This window comes from Teleopsis dalmanni, chromosome 2, assembly GCF_002237135.1.
Source record: "Teleopsis dalmanni isolate 2A chromosome 2, ASM223713v2, whole genome shotgun sequence".
In the NCBI taxonomy this organism is placed as follows: domain Eukaryota; kingdom Metazoa; phylum Arthropoda; class Insecta; order Diptera; family Diopsidae; genus Teleopsis; species Teleopsis dalmanni.
Window position 1 is genome coordinate 26,810,936 of NC_051847.1, and position 21,966 is coordinate 26,832,901.

The following is a 21,966-nucleotide window of genomic DNA, read 5'->3' on the forward strand; positions in this document are numbered from 1 at the left end:
ACTGCAACTGTCCCGTTAAACTATAGGACCATTTACTACGTAACAGCTTGAACAAATTAAAGGACCACAATTGAAAATTCTCAAGTCATCAACTTTATCGGCATGAGTTGACGTTTGTATGCTGCTGGCCGAGGGCAATAAATTTAAGTTGACCGTTGTACGGTTTCTCAGCATTTGCATTATAAGTTTACCACTTCACTTACCATTCATATACAATGGACGCATTCCGACACAATCACACAAACCCTCACATATCTTCGTACAAAAGTACAACCCAAAGTGCATTGGGGTTTGTTTGGGTGTGAATGGGTTTGAACGATTGAAAATGCGTACCCACAATTGCTTATTATTATCCTTTTTGCTGTCCCTCACACCGCAACTGCTTAACCATTATTATTATCATACTCATCATGATTCATTTGCAGCAATTCATCGATCCATTATTTTATCCTTTTAGTATTGCTTCCTTAGCACCAAAGCATTTTATGTGAAATTTAAATTGATGCCGCTTTTGTTGAGGCATAGCGCAAATTTCTGTGGTTGCGGATTGAAATCGAGCGAGTAAAAGGATTTGTTATCAAGTAGTCGTATACATATATGAAATACCATTGAACCATTGTGACTATATATATGCTCTATTATGCCCCTAGTTATACTTAATTCTAATTGTATTCATTATTATGCGTTATTGTTTATGAGTGAAGATATTTCAAAAAAGCACTCCAATCACATTATACCGAAAAATTATAAAAAATATATTGATGAATATATAAAGTACTTATATTTTAAACTATGTACGAGTATATATTTTAATATAACATATACATTTGTGTTAAATTAATTCGTTTCATTAAATAAACTTTTATACCAAAATCACCGACTTTGTAGTGCATATATAACCTAATCATTGTAATCTTGAAGTTATGTCTCGAACCGCTGATATGTAAGCTTGAAAACCCCGCATTTTAAAACGAACCATCGTTTCAGAGTATCGAGCCACCGAACCGACCCAAGCCATTTATATGGTTCTTAACTCTATTTAACTGACTTCAAAAGTAGACAATTCATAAAATTTAATAAAAATGAGGAAGAATATATAACGTATTTCATACCCTTTATAACTTCTTGTGGAAGTAAGAAAAAATCTCGATTTTTAAGGGCCTAAAACATTTCAACAACTCTTCTTGGTTTTGATAATTCGGAATTGAAATATTTGATGTGTTCTTCTGCCATTAAGTCGTAATATGGCTTTATTAAATAAGGTGAAAACCTAAATGCGGAAACACCGATTACCAGAACCAGAACACATATATCATTAATGGTATAATGATAAAGCTTGTGCTTGCCGTCTGGCTTGTGCTTGTATCTGGTGCAATTGTATAAAAACTTGCGCTCGAAAAAACGGATTCTTTCCATCTGGTCAGAGGTGATAGCAGACCAAACTGGAATAGTTAGCACAACACCAAGATATTTTAGCTTGTCCACAAATTGAATGAGGGTATTACCAAGCTCTGGCTTGATGTGAAATTCATCAAAACTTCTGGAGCGATCACACTTTTGGCCTAGAAAACCTGTGACAGAGATCTTGGTGGGGTTGAGCTTTATCTTCCACCTCACAATATAAACGCACTGTAATACTAATAATAATACAGCATATACTTTGTAAGGACATATTTTTATTTAAAACATTTTAACCCATGTCATATTTTCTTTAACCACAAAATGTAAACGTGCTAAAAATGTAAGCACGTTTACGTGCTTATTTTCGTTTGTACTGTGTAAATTTCTATTTGTATTATTTGTCTTAAAGACTAAAATCGTAAAAAAAAGTTTAAAATTTTCTTACGGTCTTTGTACATATATGAAAAATGTATTTTTCAATTTTTGTTTTGAATATGTAAAGGATATATTAATTACTACAAAAAATAATAACTACATACTGAATTTAAAATTATATGTATATTTACACAGATAAGTCAAAGTAATTACAATCTTTCTTTTGAGACAGATTGTATAAAACTATCGTACTTATTTTTATTGATACTGTACTTTATCGGTTCAAATTTTAATTTTTGCACAGTAATTCTTTTTTAACATTATTTTCAATATATATAAAACAGTTTCAATATACAAATTATTCATATAACCTTTTTTTAATGTATATGACTTATATTAAATACGTTCCAAATACAATATACACATATTACTAGTGTAAATGTATTTCATTTTGAATTGCATGAATTTCCAATAAACATAGCTTCTCTGACAACAGCTGTATTTTAACATTTTGTCGGATTATTTATGCAATGCGTGGAACATTTTACACAAACTTGTTTTCAATCGAGCTCGGGACACATCACTTTCGTCCGTCGTGCGGTTTTGGTTGTGTGAAATACGCGCGGTGCATTTACTTTATCGCAAATAACTTTATAAAAAGTAAAAAAAGAGCAAGTGGCACAAGAAAAAAAGGAAATAATTAAATTGTGTTTTTTGATTAGTAAAAATTCTTTAGCGTATAACAAAAAAGCCAATACAACAAATTTTGTGCTTACGTATATTAAGCAAATTCATAATTTCTCTAAAGTTTATGAGAATAAAAGCAAATATTTGCTAAATTTAAGCATAGAAGAGAAAACTGATAACTGCAAATTTTTAAACGTCATTAATTTTCCTATTCTCTTTAAGACGTTATTTCGTAAAATAAAAATCAAAAAGGAAGTTTTTTTTTTTTTGCAAATTTTGTTATTTCAAGAATCGCACGTGAATGGCGAAGCAATATCAACCCATACCAATGGATAATCCCGCCATAAATCGTAACAGTGACGTTTCCAATGATGATGCTGACCATAGTTCGGTGGAAGGTGGTGGTGGCTTGCCATCGACACATTCATCACAACAATTAGTAGGATCTGAAAGTAGTGATAATTCTGATGTCAGAATTATGAATGCAACTAGAAATACAAATCGTTTCCTGCGTGTAACCCACTCGGCCGCATTTACAGTAGGCGTACTCTGCTTTGTCAATTTAATAAATTACATGGACCGATTTACAATAGCCGGTAAGTTTTATATTGTTTGAAGTGTTTTTAAAAATAAATTTATTAAATATTACGACATTGTTTAAAATAAAATTTATTTAAAATTTTTTTTTTTAAATACTTGCTTACTTATTTTCTTATGCAAGTGTTTATGTATTTTATAAAAATAAAAAAATATATTATATTTTTATATTATGATTTCTCCACATTGGAATTTATTAAAATTCCTATAAAAGTGTCTTAATACCGATGTAGTCAAAAATTCCTAACATCAATGTGGCAAAAATGTCTAACGCTTGAGCAAATGCAATCCTTAACACCAGTGTTGCCTAACATTATTGTGTATTTTAATCTAATGCTTCATACTGAATTTTCTCACAACACTAACATTAGTGTTGTTTATACCACATACCCCTAAATTCTAAAATAAAAAAAAGAAAATAATATTCGATTTGACATATTTATGGTCAGTGCATGACTGCACACGAAGCACCGTCAAAACAAAACCAAAGTGAGAACGTTAGCTCTTGATTTATAGTTGCACATAAGTAACAACCATGCCATCTTCTATGACTTTAAACGCTCTTTAATGTCAAATGCTTTAAAACAATGTCCTTGTAATAAAAATCAATATATATTAATATAATTCTCCCCACATATAAAAATAATTTAAATACTAAGAGTTTTAGGTCAAAAGAAATCTATTTATTGTGAATCTCATTTATTTACTAATTTCCCATGTCAGTCAAAAATTGTATAAATACACCACATTCTATAAAAAAAAGTACTTAGTGTTGATAACAGACTCCCAACAAATACTCTATTCTTCCAGATCTACAATTTTTGAACACCTCTATAGTACATTATCAGTACAATAACTGCCATTTGAACAAAAGAAGAATATTATAGTCAATTTCATTAAAAAAAAAAAGGGCACTGAAAAATAATAAATTACACAAAAAAATATTTAAAACCATTTTTGTTATTCCATTACTATCCTTTTTTTTATCATAGATGAAGTATAATGATAATTAAAATATCGATTATAAATAATTACATATATATATAACGACAAACGACAGATAAAACGTCTTTAGGTGCAAATAAGTCAAAATAGAATTAATATTTCAAAGTGCAGCCATAATAATGCTCAGCCGTAATGAAGAAGTCAAACCGTCTTCAAAACGTCGACGATATCTATATAGAGAACTAATTAAAAATAAATAACTGCAAAACTTTTATTTTATTCACATAAACCCTTTCCAAAAAAACAGAAACATTTAAAAAACTCAACTCGCAACTATTCCAAAACTAATAACGCTTTCAATAATGACTCATTTAGGTTTATATTCGAACTGTCATTTTATGATCGAATTTTGTGACTCAATTATATATATTTTAAAGTGATTCCATAATTATTTGACAGCTACACATATGTTTGCCGTTTATTTTATTCATTTTCAGCTTATTTTGTTATATTATTTTAATTAATATTATTTAACATTATTTTAATTTAATTTTTAAAACTTTAATTTGCAAGTAAATACATTATTTGAAATATTTAAAATGAAAAACACAATTCAATTATTAAAATTGATAATTAGTATAAAACAGCTGTTAATTTCTGAGCAATTTTATTAATTTAAATCTAAACATCTAAAGTATTATAAATTAATCTCAAATGTTATACACATTGCATGGATTAATTAATCCAAAAAGAAAACTGTAGTAAAAGTAAATCTTGAGAGGACAAGTTACTCTAGATTTGCCAATCGAAAACAACATAAGTAATCAGTTCTAATTACTTTTCTGAAAAACTTAGCTGTAAAAATAATATAAATTACTTGATTTATAACTTAAATGTGTAATATTAAGAATAAAATACACCTTATAAAAAATAGTAACAGCCATGGTTTAAACAATAATAACACTTCCATATCTAAGAAGGTTTGTTATCTCAATTTATATTTGTGTTATTAATTTTGGAAAATTACTTTTACTAGAAACCTAATAAATTTACCATATGAACGGTAATAGTAAGCGTCACATATTTGTTAATAACTAATTCCAGAATTTAAATTCTATCAATACATATCAAGTACATGTATTTCGTTATTACAGGTACTTTACAGTCTTACCAAGTTACTCGATTAACAATTTTGTTACTCGAAATTTAGAATACTATTATTGTATTTAATTATACAACTACTAAAAAATGTCTTATAGCGTTTTGGATTGGTAAATCTGGATTCAAATTAGATTTACTCTAGAACTGTCAAATATTATTGCCCAATAAAATATTTTAAGAGTGATCAAACATTTTTATAGTAATGTTAGTAGATATTTTTATTTTTAATAAATAGATATATCGAATGAAATCCCACTTTATTTGTTAAGTCATATAAAACAGCTGTTAATTTCATGGTAATCTTGCTACTTGGTAAAATATCTAGAGTATTATAAATTAATCTCATATGTTATAAAACAATCTCGGTTGATAAATTTACCCCTCATTTACCAATCGGAAACGGCATTCTTATATTTATTTATTTTAATTTTTTTTATTACTTTTATTTATTTATATTATTTTTTTTATTTATATTATATTTATTTATTTATATTATTTTTATTTATTTATATCATTTTTTTTTATTTATTTATATTATTTTTTTTATTTATTTATATTATTTTTTTTTATATTGTTATATTATTTATTTTATTTATTTTTTTTCTTTTATTTATTTATTTTTCTTTTTATTTATTTTTTTTTCCTTTTTTTATTGAATTTTTTTTTTGTTTACTGAGGGCTACTGAGGAATTCTGTTAAAACGTTTACGTACTTTACATCAATTTAAATATTTCCCCCACACGCGTGAAGTAGTTTAACAAAAATGTGTAAAACTTGTGAATTGTAGTTTTCCCACTTCGTGTGACCCGCATTCATAAAGCTCACATTAATTTAAAGACCTTTAAGCACACTTAAACTGACGTAAACAATTGTCTTTAATAAAAACCAACACTTCACTAATTTTCTAGTACTTCTCCTTTTGTATTGACCCACAAATTATGTTTAACAATATTTTTAAGTTATATCTTCACGTATAACAAATGTGAGTAGTAGAACAAATTGAAGAAAATATACGAAAGATCAAAAACCAGAAATGAAATAAAATTTTATTTTAAATTATAATAATGAAGGTTTCTTCGTCTGTCTTCAATGAATTCCAAAACTTTGTATGTCAAGTATTTTCAAAACGCTTTTAAGTGTTTCCGACATTTTGTCTTTTTATTTTAAATTCTAATTTAGTTTGTTTCAAAACAATAAGTAAAATTCGAGATGCTGCAATCTCAGAATATGAGTTTGTCAAATATGTACCTGGCGATATATACTGAGGTATAGAAAAGTCATATAAAGGACAAGCAGCTTAACGCACCCCAAAAACGAATTTGCTACTCGGGATCAAACCCTCAAATTTAAGGAAAAAGGTTCTACTAAGCACTCTAAATACCTCCAATCAAAAATATTTCGATATATTATCTTGCTCCATGGCATGAATCAAACTATTTCATTTAACAGGACTTAAAAAATCTCTTTCTATAAAAAACAGATATTAATCCAGATCTAGATTGACTATCTGCACATCCGAATGAGCTAGTTTTAAACCTAAGCAAACCGCGCTGCATTAAAGGTTAACTAAAGACGTTTCGGCTTTTGAGCCTTTGGTAGATAGAGCGTAAATATAATATAAAAATTTAAATAATTTTTATTAATAATTATTGTTATTATTGTTATCATTATTATTATTTATAATCATTATTATTATAAAAATGGCTTAAGGTATTATTTTATTTATTAACAATTTTATTTATTATTGCACAACACATATTTATTATTTTGATTTATTTATTAATCAATTAAGATGAAAATTTATTTTTGTTTTTAATTATTTTGATTTGTTATTATTGCTTCGATTTAATATTAATAATTTTATTATACAATAAAAATGTCTAGTTTTAGTTAAAAAATTTCTCTATTTTATGTTTAATTTTTAGTTTAAAATTAATTAATATTTAAAATTTGTATATTTTATACTCAAAAAGTAAACACGTGACTAAAAAATTTACTAAGTAGTCAAAATATTGATAATGTCAATTCTTATCTAAATCCGCGAGTCTAGATTTAAAGGTCATTAATTTTATTCCAGTCAAATCAAATCATAAATTATAGAAGATTGCTGTCTAGTGTCTAATATTATTGTTGACTAAGTCTTGAAATATGATTATTATTTATAGCTTTGTATAAGTTATTAAACTACTAAGAATGCGAAGACTTTAAATTTGCAAATTGTAAACACAGAAATAAATTTACTTATTTTATTGATAAAGATTTATACATATATAATAGAAAGTATATAAAAAAAATTATAGTTCATTTCTTACATATATTTAACTATGTGTCACTACGAACCGTAAGGAATATTAGTAACACTCAGTTCCAATTGGTTTAATATAGCATAGCTATATTTTTCTTAATCTAGTTCAATAGCAGAGAAGTTATGTTTTATTACTAGAATAAAAACTAAATTTAAATAATTGCTGTATGTCAAGCAATTATTGGCAGGAATATCCGATGTAAACAAAACTCTATGTGTGACACTAGCATTGCTAGGCAATGTGCTTGAGATGTCTATCTCTGTGCTTTACATTGAGAGATCTATTATGAAGTTAGGATACGTAGAACTGAGACCCCGTCATACTTATTTCTATGGAATGTTTGCTTAACATGGAGAGAGACTACATAGCAGTATTGCCGATGTGCGAGCGCAGATCTTATTTCTTAACTTCAACAAAGTTTATATAAATTTACGTATATATATATGTATAATTTTATGAATGAATACTTTAATTAAACTCACTCTGCTTATCTGCAAATGATAATTCTGTTTTGTTTTATCAAAATTTCATACATTCTTTAAATTTAAGACTTAAGATTAAAACTGAGATTTCTTATCAGATAATCGAATTTAAAATTTACAGTTGGCAAGAAAATATTTTCAAATTCCTACATAAGTAAAAAAAAAAAATTCTTATCTTTTTGCATTATTTTTTGTAACTCACATACATATTTATGTAAAACATGTGATGAGATTTTTTTTATATAGTATTATAAAATGATCATATATTCTAATTTTTATATAATATATTTTACATTTTTTTTCTCGTAAGATTTTAGTCAAACTCGTGACGTTTATTTCACACATTTTACATAGAATTTGTTATATATTTGATAATTAATACCACAAATATAAAAAATTAAATATTTATTTGGATTTATTTTTAAGAGTCAGACTAATCTCTTTAAATATAAAAATATGGTATTTTTTTATTATTATAAGTTTTTAAAAATATAATAACTATTTTTAAATTTATTCAGTACTTCACTTTCATTTAATACATTATTATTGAGTAAGGGATCGTGCACTGCGACCTAAAAGATCTATTGTGCCCCTTTGTCGGGTTAGAGTATTTCTCCAAGTCCGATTTCTTTAATGAAAGACAGTATGGATCCTATCTTCTCCAGTCTTGAATCCTTATGATCCATGAAATACCCTCCTAGGTGTTTCTTTCGTTTATGCATCAGTGCCGGGCACTCCCCAAGCACATGGTATGCCGTTTCTCTCTCTTCCCTGCAGTATCTGCAGTCTGAGTTGGATTGAATTCCTAACTTCGATAGGTGATTATTCAATCTGCAGTGACCGGTCAGTAAACCCGTAATAATTCTTATGTTAGTCTTTGATTGCACTATGCAATCTTTAAAGCGTTTTAGGTTGTAAGTCCCTAAAAGCATTTTAGATTGTGAGAGTCTTGGTAGCATTAACCAATAGAGTTCTCTCTCTTTTTTCTCTGCGTCATTCATGATAATGGATATAGCTCCTTTGCCTAGACCACAGAATGGTTCTGGGCCTATCATTCTTGATGCCGCGCCTCTTCTTGCAAGTTTGTCTGCTATTTCATTACCTTGGATACCAGTATGTCCCGGAATCCATAAAAGGTGCACCTGATTGATCCCACCGAGTGTGTTCAGCTTGTCAATGCATTCCCATACCAGTTTGGATGTTACCTGGTAAGATATGAGTGCCATTATAGCTGCCTGGCTGTCAGTCAGTATTGCAATTTTACGGTTCCGGTAGTTACGTTCAATATTGAAACTGGCGCATCTATCTATCGCGTATATTTCCGCTTGAAAGATGGTTGTATTGTTTCCTAATGCTTCCCAGTATTTTTTGCCTGGTCCATAAACACCAGCTCCAGCTCCCTCATTGGTGAGAGAGCCGTCTGTATACCATGTTATCATGGTTTCTTTTATTTTTGGGATGTTAGACAAACCTCCCCAGTTCTTTTTGTTGCCAAGTTCAGTTTTGAAGTTTTTTGTAAAGTTATGCTTTACAATCATCCTGTCCATTGGCATTTCAATTTCTGGGATTTGTGCAGCCAAAGTATCAAGTTTTTTGCTATTGGTTTCAAGACCAGTCACCTTATTTGTATTTACTCTTAGAGCAGCCCTCTTCGCCTGTGATTGCACATAGATATGAAGAGGAGTAAGTTCCAGGAGTACTTCAATTGATGACGTGGGACATGTTCTCATTGCTCCTGTTATGCTTACACATGCAAGTCGTTGTACCTTGTTGAGTGTGTTGATAACGCTTTGTTGATTTGTGCAGTTCTGCCAGACTATTGATCCGTAGGTGATCATTGGTCTGATTACTGCTGTGTATATCCATCGCAGTGACTTTGGTGTACATCCCCAATTCTTACCTGCGATGGATCTACATGTCATAAAGGCTTTGGTTGCCTTTTTTGTCACTTCTTGGATATGAGATTTCCATGTTAATTTTTGGTCTAAAATTATACCCAAAAATTTTACCTCCTTTTGTAGTTTTATTTCAAACCCATCTAAGCGGATGGGTTTAAGGTTTTTTATTTTGTATTTCTTAGTGAATAGCACAATGGTTGTTTTTGCTGGATTTATTTTCAGCCCAACCGAATTGCACCATTCTTTAGTTAGTTTTAAGCCTAACTGGATTCTTTCGCACAGAGTACTCTCATATTTTCCTCTGCAGATAATTACCACATCATCGGCGTACCCCTGGATTTGGAAGCCATTCCTGTCCAGTTTTACCAATAGTTCATCCACTACCATACTCCACATAAGGGGTGATAATACTCCACCTTGTGGGCACCCTCGCGAAGTATTTGCAAAAATATTACCATTGCTGGTCGGAATTTCTACTCTCCTGGTGCGAAGCATATTGCTCATCCAGCGTGAGAGTGTGCCATTGATTCCTCTTTTAGAAATAGTTGAGTTTATAACCTCATGTGAAGTGTTATCAAAGGCTCCTTCAATGTCTAGGAAAGCGCAAATTGCTATCTCTTTCTTATCTATGCTGTCCTGAATCGTGTTACTTAGTTGATGCAGGGCTGTTTCTGTCGACTGCCCTGCCCTATAGGCATGTTGGCGACTGTATAGTGGAGTTACTTTCAGTGTAGTATTCCTGATATAGTTATCCACAACTTTTTCTACTACTTTAAGTAGGAAGGATGTGAGGCAGATTGGTCTGAAGGATTTCGGGTGAGTAGGATCTCTTTTGCCCGCCTTCGGAATAAAGACCACTTTTGCCCTTCTCCACATGTTTGGTATGTATCCCAATGCAATACTGACTCTGGCTATTCTAGTTATTGGACCTAGTAGCTGTTCAATTCCTTTTTGAAGTAATGCCGGAAAGACACCATCAATACCTGGAGATTTCAGTGGCTTGAGCGAATTTACCGCCCACCTGATTTTAGGCATTGTGATTATATTTTTGGCAAATTTCCAATCATCCTTCTTTACTGTTTTAGGGGGTTCAGTGTGTTCTGATTCCGTCCCTAGAGTTGGAGAGGATCCTGGGAAGTGTACGTCCAGAAGTAGTTGTATCTTCTCTTCTTCACCTTCGGTGAAACTTCCATCTTCTCGCTTGAGATTTGTGGAGGTGAGGCTGCTGCTTTTTGCAAGTACCTTGTAGAGTCTTGATACCTCCGTAGTGCTTTCTATGCTTTCGCAGAATTTTTGAAAGCTTCTGCGTTTAGAGGCCCTAATTTCTCTATTGTACAAAGTAAGTTTTTTTCCTATATTCTGACCAGTCTCCTGTTCGCTTTGAGTAGTTAAAAAGTCCTCTAACAGTGTTTCTTAGGTTTTTAAGGTCATTGTTCCACCAAGGCACATCCTTGGTGGAGTTAATCAGGCTTAATGGACAGCTATCCTCATATGCATTTAGTATGGCCCCATTAAGGTTTTCTAGGTAATTTTCTAATTGAATTTCATTCTGAATGATTTCATCTAGCCCTAATTGGACAAGATTGTCTTTCAGATTTTCCGTGTAGTTCTCCCAATTTGTTTTTCTTGGGTTCCTTAAAATTTTTTTGTTAATTGGTGAACCTTCAATGTCGAACCTTAGAATTCTATGATCAGACATAGATGGTTCACTGGATACTCTCCAGTTTTTCACAAGCTCACAACCTCGAGTATTTCCTATAGTAATATCTAGGACCTCTTTGCCGTGAGATAGTTACAAATGTTGGTGTATTACCTACATTACATATTTCTAATTTTTTACTAGTTATAAATTCTAAAAGGTACTCACCTCTTATATTGGTGTTAGTGCTTCCCCAAACTTCGTTGTGTGCGTTGGAGTCGCAACCGAGTATAAGAGGCAATTTCATTCTCTCGCAGTAGTTTACCAGTTTATCGACCTCTGTAGATGGTACCTGAGTGTCGTCTCCTGGTAGATAACCTGTAGCTACGACTACGTTCCGTAGAACTCCGTTGATGTTGGCCGGAATCTGTATGGCAACGAGGTCCCTGGAGAGAAATTCTGAAAGACAGATAAAGTTGATATTAATATTCAATAAAATGCAGGTTCTTGGTTTATCACATCTTACATCCCAAATTGTCTGCATATTCTTTGCAGTCAAACCACAGATTCGACCCCTGTAAATCCAGGGTTCTTGGACCAGCACTATGCTCAGGTTCGATTTGAGCGTAGCCCTTGCAATAACTGCCGACGCAGCTTTGCATGGTGGATATTTATTTGGGCGATTCTAGTGCTGGTCATCAGGTGGTTATTCCTCCTTCGTTTCTTCTATCAGACCGTCGTCGATGTCTGACAGAAAGATTCTTTCGGAGTCTTCCTCGGACGCCAGGTTCAGTAGAGAGAGATCTAGATTCTCAATGTCCTCACTCTCGTGAGGTAGCACGCTGATATCTTCAATCTTCTCGCTCCTGGTCGCCTCCTCCTCCACTAGTTCCGCAACAGTTGCAGGTATCGTTCCTACAGCTGGTGTATTTTCCCCAGCTGAGTTACTTCTTTCCTTGTTGTCTCGTCCCTTATGCAGGTGAATTGGGACGGAACTGAATCTGTAGAAGATCCTACAGCCGTTGTTTGTTATGGCTTCCTGAGACCGGTTGTCAATCCCGATTGTTAGGAGTTTGCCATTTTTCAGATCCTTGCTGCTAAAAACTCTCCACATCTGAGTATGTAGACCCTCATTTTGAGTTATGAGCAGTTTTAGCAGCTTTTCCGTGTCGACCCCTTTGGCTCTTGGGAGGTAGACTGTCAACATGTGTAATTTCGGTATTTTGTCCCCGACACACGTGGTGAGTTCAGCGCCTTCCCATCCGTTCAGCTTAGGTGCCGTTCCATGGATAAAATTAGCCGCATCCTCGTCTACGCAGTCAACCAGTATAAGTCCTGGGCGAAAGTGTATCCCGCTAAATCGTAGCTTGGCATCCCATCATTTATACATCTCCTCAATGAGAAGTTCCTCGATTTTACCTTGCTCCTCCCTAGAAAGAGTAGATTCCGGGTAAGATTTCGGAAGAATTGCTATTCTTAAGCTCTTGGCTACATTAGCGTAACTGCTGCCCGATATTATTTTTCTCGGTTGTTTTGGTGCTGTCATTTGCGTACCATCCTTTGCTTGTGGAGGTTTCTCATTCCCTCTTCTTTTCTTAGCTGATTGATGATCGATCGGACTAATTTCTTGGGCAGACCTCTTCTTAGAGTCTTGATTGCCCCTCGGCCGATTGAGCGCCTTTTCCTTGGCTGCCTCCGGTGCTAAGCCTTCTTTGAGATAGCGCAGGTACCATTTTGTACCCGCACCGCTCAAACCAGTAGATTTCCTGGCGTCGCGAAAGCTTTGGCCGGAGTTTAGTCCAGTGCTTGTCGAGGGCTGTGGTAGTGTTTCGATCGTTACATCTTTTGGTGCAACCTTTGAACCCAGAGTTCCTTGACTTCCTTTTCGTAACGAAAGTTCCGTTTTTGATTCAGTTGGCAGAGAGCTAGTATTGTTCCTAGCTTCTTTGCCCTCAGTACTTTTTTCCGCTTTCCGTTTTGGAAAGGGTGCCTGGCGATCGGTATGTTGGATATCAGACTCCGACCGATTTACCAGTTTATTTGCAGTGTGTGTTCCTGCTGGTTTTTTATATTGTTTTTATTATTTTTATTCAAATTATGTTCCATTAAATTCCCACGAGTGTGGGGGAAAGGAGGTCCGCCGTGTCATAGCCCCCGATAACACGGTAAGCCCACAGTTACTCAATGAGGCGGGCAGGTATCATTGAGGTGCGACGCTAGAATACAGTCTGTTACCCCCGACTGCAAACAAGTCCGATGAACACGTGCAAATTCCGGATTGGGGGGAAGATGGAGGTGGAGAGGGATTAACTAACAAAAGAAATTTCATAAGGCTACCATGGATTTCAAGTTTATTATTCAAATCCGTTATGCATAGCTGGTATCACATCTCAAAGCCCTCACTCATATCGTCGTTTATTGTATTCATATTATCAACACTAGAAACACTTTCCTGCATGAAAGCATGAAAATCAGTAATTTTTAAATATGTATTATCATTTCATTAAAATTTCATACTCTGTACATGGTCAGTCACAGTATGAATCATGAACCATAAAGAGTTGAGACTAATAAAAAGTGCGCTACAACTCACAAAATATGGTATATAAACTTATACACCCAGTTGACAGGATCTTATAGTGACAATTTAATTAGGAATCACATATCAAAGAAAATATAATATAACTTCAATAACTTTTTCGATGAAAGGTCTATATGTGATAATTCATATATAGTCATATTATATATAATTTAGTTATTAATTTATAAAAATTCTGTATTATTAAACATAACACAATATAACTTTAACGGATCAGAAGAATTGGTTCAGTATTAAAAGACCGATGTGGTCTATTGTACTAACCCGTCAATTATTTTATCCAACATTAGACTTAGAATACACGTGAACACCTTCACTGGCTTTTTATTATATATATCATATTGTTTAAAGAGACAACAAGTCTGTCTCACAGATGGTGTTCAGTTTAGGCCGTTCTCACATATTATTAACGCCAAGCGTCTTAACATTCTTTTAAAATTATATATCACTATTATTATTATATTTTGCTATTATTATTATAAAATATCACTATGATTATTATTATTAGTAAATATCACTACTATTATTTTTATTGTGTTTTACTATTAAAATTATTAAATATTACTATTATTATTATTATTATTATTATATCTTACTTTTAAAATTATTGAATATTACTATTATTATTATTATTATTATATCTTACTATTATTATTATTATTATTATATCTTACTATTATTATTATTGTATTATACTATTGTTATTATATTTGACCATTATTATTATTATATTTTACTAATTATTATTATTATATTGTACTACTATTACTATTATATTTTACTATTATTACTATTATTATTATATTTATTGTACTTATATTTCTATTTAATTATTTAAAAAAAATTTTTTTATATATGAAAATATTTCAATGTAGCGTATCTTATTGCTTTATGTTGTCTTATATATTATATTTATTTGTTTTGTTTAGTTTGTATTTTATGAATTTCAGATACGAATAAACTGCTGTAGTAATCAGTAGAAAATGTGGCGTGATGTGCTGTACTTCATCATCATCTGCACATGCTTTTATTAAAATCTTGTTATTCATTGAAATTTTATTTTTAACTTTACTTCATCATATCATCTAAAAACCAAATCTTCACAATTTGTAAATAAAAAAAATAATATTTTAGGAAATTATTTTATTAGACGAGCCCACAAAATAGATTATGTGTCGATCAAATATATTAAATTAAAAACGGTTTATTTTTTACAAATCTAATAAAAATAACAACAGTTAACTTCTTACTCTATATGTTAGCTATCTGGCATTCAACAATATGGGAAACCGAAAACTCGAGAGTATTTTTATACTCTCGACTTTAGCTTATCGGTAGGTCCAGAGTGGAGTGGATAACATACACTCTTAGAAGGTAGTAAAGCAATGTTGTTTAACAAGCCTTGAGTTGGAATAATACCCCGATTCTCCAGGAACGAACTAGAGAACGATAGAACGCGTATAAAGAGATGCAAATGACTATTAGTTAATATTGAATATTCTTATATAGTTCGTGATAGAGATTATAAATTGTGACAGAGATTATAGGTATGTATGCTCCAACTAAGAGAACAGAACAACATAAATTATAAATCACTCAAGGTTTAAAAAAATTTGAACTTGAAACTATTTTCATTGCCTTATATAATTAATATAATAAATAATATTGATAATTTTTTACTTTATCAAATTTTATCGAACTATCAGTTTGAAATCATATAACCTGACTTTTGGGTTATATCATATTTTAGTGCAAAAAAAATTGCATACATGTTATAGTTTTATTTTGTTTATAATTTTATTATATCATTTAGCTTTTTATTTAATTTCGTCGAAATTTTTATTTCATCTTTGATATTTGTTCAGTGAATAACGTGCAAACTTTCATAATATTTGAAAGTGGGCGTTGAACTCGATAAAAACAGGTCAAAATGACAAAATATTACAAAATTTAAATTACATACATAATAAAATAAATATTTATAATATTTGGAAAGTATACGTCAATTCCACCTAAATATATTATATATAGCATTTATGAACATCGCTGATGTTGACCATGAGTCAGTAAAGTAAGGGTAAAATTTTCAAGTAAAAGAATAATTTATCTTTTTCTTTTCCTGGAAATGTAGCCAACTATTTTTTCATTTAAAGATTAGATAGTCAAAAACTATAAAATATGACATAATATTGGTAATAAATTTAGAGCAATTTTTTAAGAACTTGAGAAATCACATAAATTTATCTCTTCTTGGGTCTCTCCCAAAATATTTGAAAATACTTTCTTTTTCAAGGGCGGCACATGTTAATTATAGCTCTTAATGTAAACAAAAAGTTTGGAAATGTATTAGCATACGTAAGCATTGATAGTTTATATTATTTTGATAACATTGTTTATATTTATTTATTAGTTCTGGCGTTTTTAATCTGGCATATACGTAACTATATCATTAGTTGCGTCAGTCGTACGACTTTTAAAACGTCTTTTTAAAAAATGTCTCTCATCGCAATGATTAATAAAAAGAATTAACTTTTTTTTTGCAAAACAAATATTGTTTTTTTAGAAATCTTTTTTAATACAAAAATACGTAATTTTAGAATAAAATTTAAATTTAGTTTTGACCCTTACACTGTGTTATACAAAATGAATTAATGAATAATTAAAAAACACACTTCGTAATGTTTTGCTAATAACCTATTAATTGGTCTTTAGAAATTTGTACCTACTTCTTTAACATATATGAATATATGTATACACATGTAATCAATTTGCGTATTAGACGTTCATTATATTTTTTATATGTTCATTCATATAGATATTATAATACTTAAAGACTCAATAAAAAGTAAAAATTCTACTGTCCTCATATATAATCTTTATAAAATACGAAATTACATATAAAATAGTTTTGATTGAGTTCTCTAATAATTTAAGGTCTCCTAAACTTTTAAATGGTGCAAAATCAGAATCATGTACTTATGTCCATATTTTTTTCATTTAGATAATATTGAAAGACTGAAACTATTAATTCTGTAAAAACCTAAAAAATCCAATATCTTTTAAAACAAAATCCCCATTAGAACCTCATGTATATATATGTCTTATCTTAAATATCAACAAATTGACTATACTAAAAATAATTCGCCCATTGAAGCATTACTTAGATATATATATATACGCCTTTCTCTACACAGTACCAAGAAATTGGCACTAACAAAATTGTTAAACCGACTTATATCTTTAAAAAAAAATTCCTCATGATAACAATATATATGTAAAAACTTCCTTTCAAACAATATCTACAGACTAAAACTATTAGATCTACAAAACTACTAAAGGAAGGAGGGACCCAATTTCTTTAATAAACTAATTCGCCCATAATAGCATCATCTATATACGGCATGTATGTATAAAACTTTTTCCAAATAATATCCACAGACGTGCTAAATTTATTAAAGTAGTATCGTAAGGCCTATCAAACCATAGAGTCATAGTGGTTTGTATATAAAATGATGTAACAAATTGTACATTAAGACTGAAAAGTTTTCGGAAATTCTCATTTAAAATTCGCGCGCTGTATATTTTTCGATATTTTAAGTTTATGTAGTTTGGCAGCACTGTCCTTAATTACTATGCCAAAAATGAGCGCGATCTGTCAGACAGTTCGTTTACGGCAGCTGTTGAAACCAGTTCACCTCAGTAGTGCGTTGCGAAATGTCTTCGACGGTCGTACGACCGTCCTGAAAGGCTTTGTACCACTCATAAACTTGAGTTTTCGATAAAACTGATTCCCCATAAGCCTTTTGTAGCATTCGCAACGATTCTGCACACGAAATTTCGTTCGAAACACAAAATTTGATGCAAACTCTTTGTTCAATATTTTTTTCCATTGTTTTTTTCGCAACGCACTACTGAGGTGAACTGGTTTCAACAGCTGCCGTAAACGAACTGTCTGACAGATCGCGCTCATTTTTGGCATAGTAATTGTCCTTAATTGCTGCCAAACTACATAAACTTAAAATATCGAAAAATATACAGCGCGCGAATTTTAAATGAGAATTTCCGAAAACTTTTCGGTCTTAATGTATTTTGTTTTTATAAGTTCCGGTATAGATTGGCATTATTTAATATACACACGTACAGTCTAGTTTCTTCAGTGATTTAACTGAAGACTAAACATTACCCTACAATTATTTTAATTATAGTAAGTGTTTTATAAAAGAAATAAAATCTATAAACTATATAAATAAGCAATTTAAAGCGTTTATATTTTTTTTAATACACACGTGTTTGATTTTCCAATTATCTTGTAAAACCAATTACGATATTCGCAAAACATATAACTGCAAAATTACATATGAATAATATTTAAAATAATTTAATGCAATTTGCTTAACAAGCATGTGCCGATATAAATGAAAAACAATTAATAAGTTTAAACAATTTTTTCTCATATTTTTATAAAAATAATTGCTTTTCCTTCAATATTCCAAAATATTAAATAATACAAATGTTGGCAGAAAATTAAAAACAAACACCCACCTATTTTAGTGCAAACTACGTCAAACGAATTTATATCTATAAAAAAAAATTTCTAATGGAAATTTTATGAAAGTTTATTATACAAAAAAAAAAAATATTTTTAATATATTTTACTATTAAGGAAATGTTTTTAAATGTTTTAAAAGTATTTTAAACAATTTACGATCTTTTTGAAGTTTACGATATTAATTATATAAATCATATTATGTATATAAAATGATCATTTATTATGATTTATAGAGTACATTATTATTAAAATAAGTACAGGTTTATAACAAATAACATAATTGACATATTATATAACTAATATAATATTATATATAATCAGTAATGATATATCTATAAGCAAGTTATCAGTGCATATATGCCTTAAAGCAAACAAATCAACATTTCAGGAACTGCATATAATCCAAAACATCAGCTTAAGGTCTGCTACTCACTTGTGCAGGGTGTACATAGGTTTTTTGGCAGAAGTGTATACAGAACATTTAAAATTTCCTGTTGTCAGAAACTCTGATTTCATATATAGGCCTTTCTATTCGCTTCATCCGATGTAACATACATCAAGATTAGTTCGTCTGCATTATTTAGTAAATTAGTTGATCATTCTAACGAACTCCGCTAAGAAGGATACCAGCGATGAATATATGATTTGTAATAAAAAAAGTATATAGTTAGGTTCTTCTAGTGCAGATCTAATAAGGCGAATCCAAAAGAGAAAGTAAAGGGTTCAAAAAATTAAATACAGAAAATTAAACCAGTAAATGTTTCCGAAAACCACTCATGATGGATATTTGACAGTATTCGAAGCATTTGTATGGTCAGCCTTAGAATTCGTTTAATTAGAAATTAAATCTTAGTTAGAAATTAAATTTCTGGATAATCAAAACAATAAATGTCTCGACATAGATATTTGGTAATCTATTCCCTATTATAATCGACTAACATTAAATATCTTGTAGTATGCAAAGGCACCAGTTTATAAGTAGAAATTCTTTGATTTGAAGATATCGTCATAGAAATAGGAACGATTTCATTTCTTAGGAAGGGAATAGAACTCCTTTTTCTATTCCTTATAAAATGTTTGTTATAGAACAGAAAAATTTGTAAATATAAATTCTAATTTTATTTGTATTTATTTTATTTTTTATTATTTTCCTTCTTATTATTTTCGTAAACATACATATGACACAAAAATTATTGACAGTTCCATATTAATTTTAAATACATACGTATTAAATATTATTTGAAATTTATTAATTTAAATTTATGAATTTAATTATTTAAATTTTGTGAAATTGACAAAGATTGTTAATGCGATCATATTAAATTTAAATACGAACATATTAAATTAAATTCATATATGTAGAATACTTTTTTGCCATTATTTTTAGTGTTAACAACGTGGCTATAAACAATAATATTTTTTGTTAATACAATACAATTAATAATAATACAATTAAAAGTTATATAAAATTTATATGTTATATCAATTACATTTATAATTAATAATAATTTGCATTCACATAATAGTAATTGTTTCAAATTATAAAACTTTTTTGCCAACTATTTTTTTAAATTATAAATCTGATTTCATATAAAATAATTATTAATTTAACAATTTCTAATATAATTAGGCAAATATTTTATAATCGAAGTGTGCTAAACAAAATTTACAATTTGTTTATAGATTTTCTAACAAAATAAGCAAATCATTAACCTTTGAGAGCAGAAAGGTGTGTTGTTCCAAATGTGTGGCATGTTTCCGAATTTTGAATAAATAATTATTTTTAATACTTTTCTGCCGTTTTTGCCAAAATATGCAAATATTTAGAATTGCATTAAGTAAATAAACAATTGTCAAATATTTATAATTTAGAAATGTAAAAAAATTTGAAATCAAAACAATCGGATGCCATTGACTGCTAGAAAAATAAATGGATAAAAATACAAATGAAATTAATTATTTCAACCTCATACAAAATAGAGATAGATAGTCTGATATTTGCTGAAGATAGAATATTGTTTTTAAACTAAACTATTTCAATTATAAAATTTTTAAAAATAATTATCGTACGATATTTAATTAGCGTATGAACGCGGCGAGCTTATATATTTATTATCTATTTAACGTTTGTAGAAGCTAATATAGATAATGTGTAATATTCTAACAATTTATATATGTATAGACATATATATTTACATAGTATTATTCACATACCTTATGGCTATGAATCATTTAAAACGGAAGTTTCTTTCGAAAATGTGGGCACGTATTCATATCTAAAATGCAGTAAATGAATTGAATCAATATTTGTAAATACCGAGAGATAAAAATTTGAATTTAAATTGTTAAATATTTCATTTGAATCTTTCATAATGATTATTATCATTTCATAATAAATTAAATAAATGAAATGATTATAATATCATTAACAGTGCGTCTAAAGTAGCTAGTCTTTGGCAAGATTTTTCCATAAACTTTACTCGCACTTTTTATCTAACAAATAATATACAAATTTTTCATTATACATATTTACATTTGATAAAAAGTTTAACCAGTTAAGACCAGTAAACCAGTACCAATATACAAGTTAAGATACATTCACTTAAGCGAATGGTCTAATATCATGAAATATATCTATTATACATAGACTAGAATGTCGAAGCGAGGAAGCTAAGCTTCACATAGACCGGATGATCTGTCATCAAGTATATTATAGTTTATCCTTAAATTATACGGGCCCAGTCTCTTAGCAGACTTAGATCTTGTCTTTAGCAGAAAGGGGTTGCATAATGGGTCTCATAAGTCACAGTGTAACATACTTTTTATAAATAATAATAATAATGTTAAACAATTTAATATCTTAATTTTAGAGTATCTTCGTTAAATACAAGAACTGCATTTGAAGAGCGTCTTAGATTTTAGTAAAGATAGGAAATTTTTTAAGCTCAGACTCAAGCAGTCAGTTAATAAGTAAATCCCTAAACACAATAACCGAACCAAGCCTATATATAGAAAAAAAAAATTGTTTTAAAAAATTGTCTTATTGTCTTAATTTATGAATCTTGTACTTTGTCCTCTCTCTGCTATTTATATTTTTAAGAATATATATTTAAATTTATATATTTTTTACAAATTATTTATTATGAATTTAAACAAAAAACAACATCGTATGCAAAAAGATATTGAAAATTTTGAAAAAGCTTTATTGCCAAAAATACAATTTCGATTTGAATTCGACGCAGCGGAAACGTGAAATGATTTGCACTCTTGTGAAACCTAGAATGTTAAATTTTTGGCAAAAATTCAAAAATTATTTACTAAAGCTGT

The 21,966-nt window shown here is 29.8% G+C and overlaps 1 protein-coding gene across 3 annotated transcripts in view; it reads left to right on the plus strand.

The window, feature by feature from the left end:
• Positions 1 to 2,245: 2,245 nt before the first annotated feature.
• The window catches only part of LOC119680838 (protein spinster), a 43,250-nt gene continuing 23,529 nt past the window's right edge, over positions 2,246 to 21,966 (plus strand). For 2 of the 3 annotated variants that reach the window (XM_038093836.1, XM_038093835.1), the window contains exon 1: positions 2,246 to 3,059. In XM_038093836.1, coding sequence (XP_037949764.1) covers positions 2,765 to 3,059 — 295 coding nt within the window. In that variant the 5' untranslated portion in view covers positions 2,246 to 2,764. The remainder of the gene's footprint in view (positions 3,060 to 21,966) is intronic. The other variant, XM_038093837.1, reaches the window with a different exon arrangement.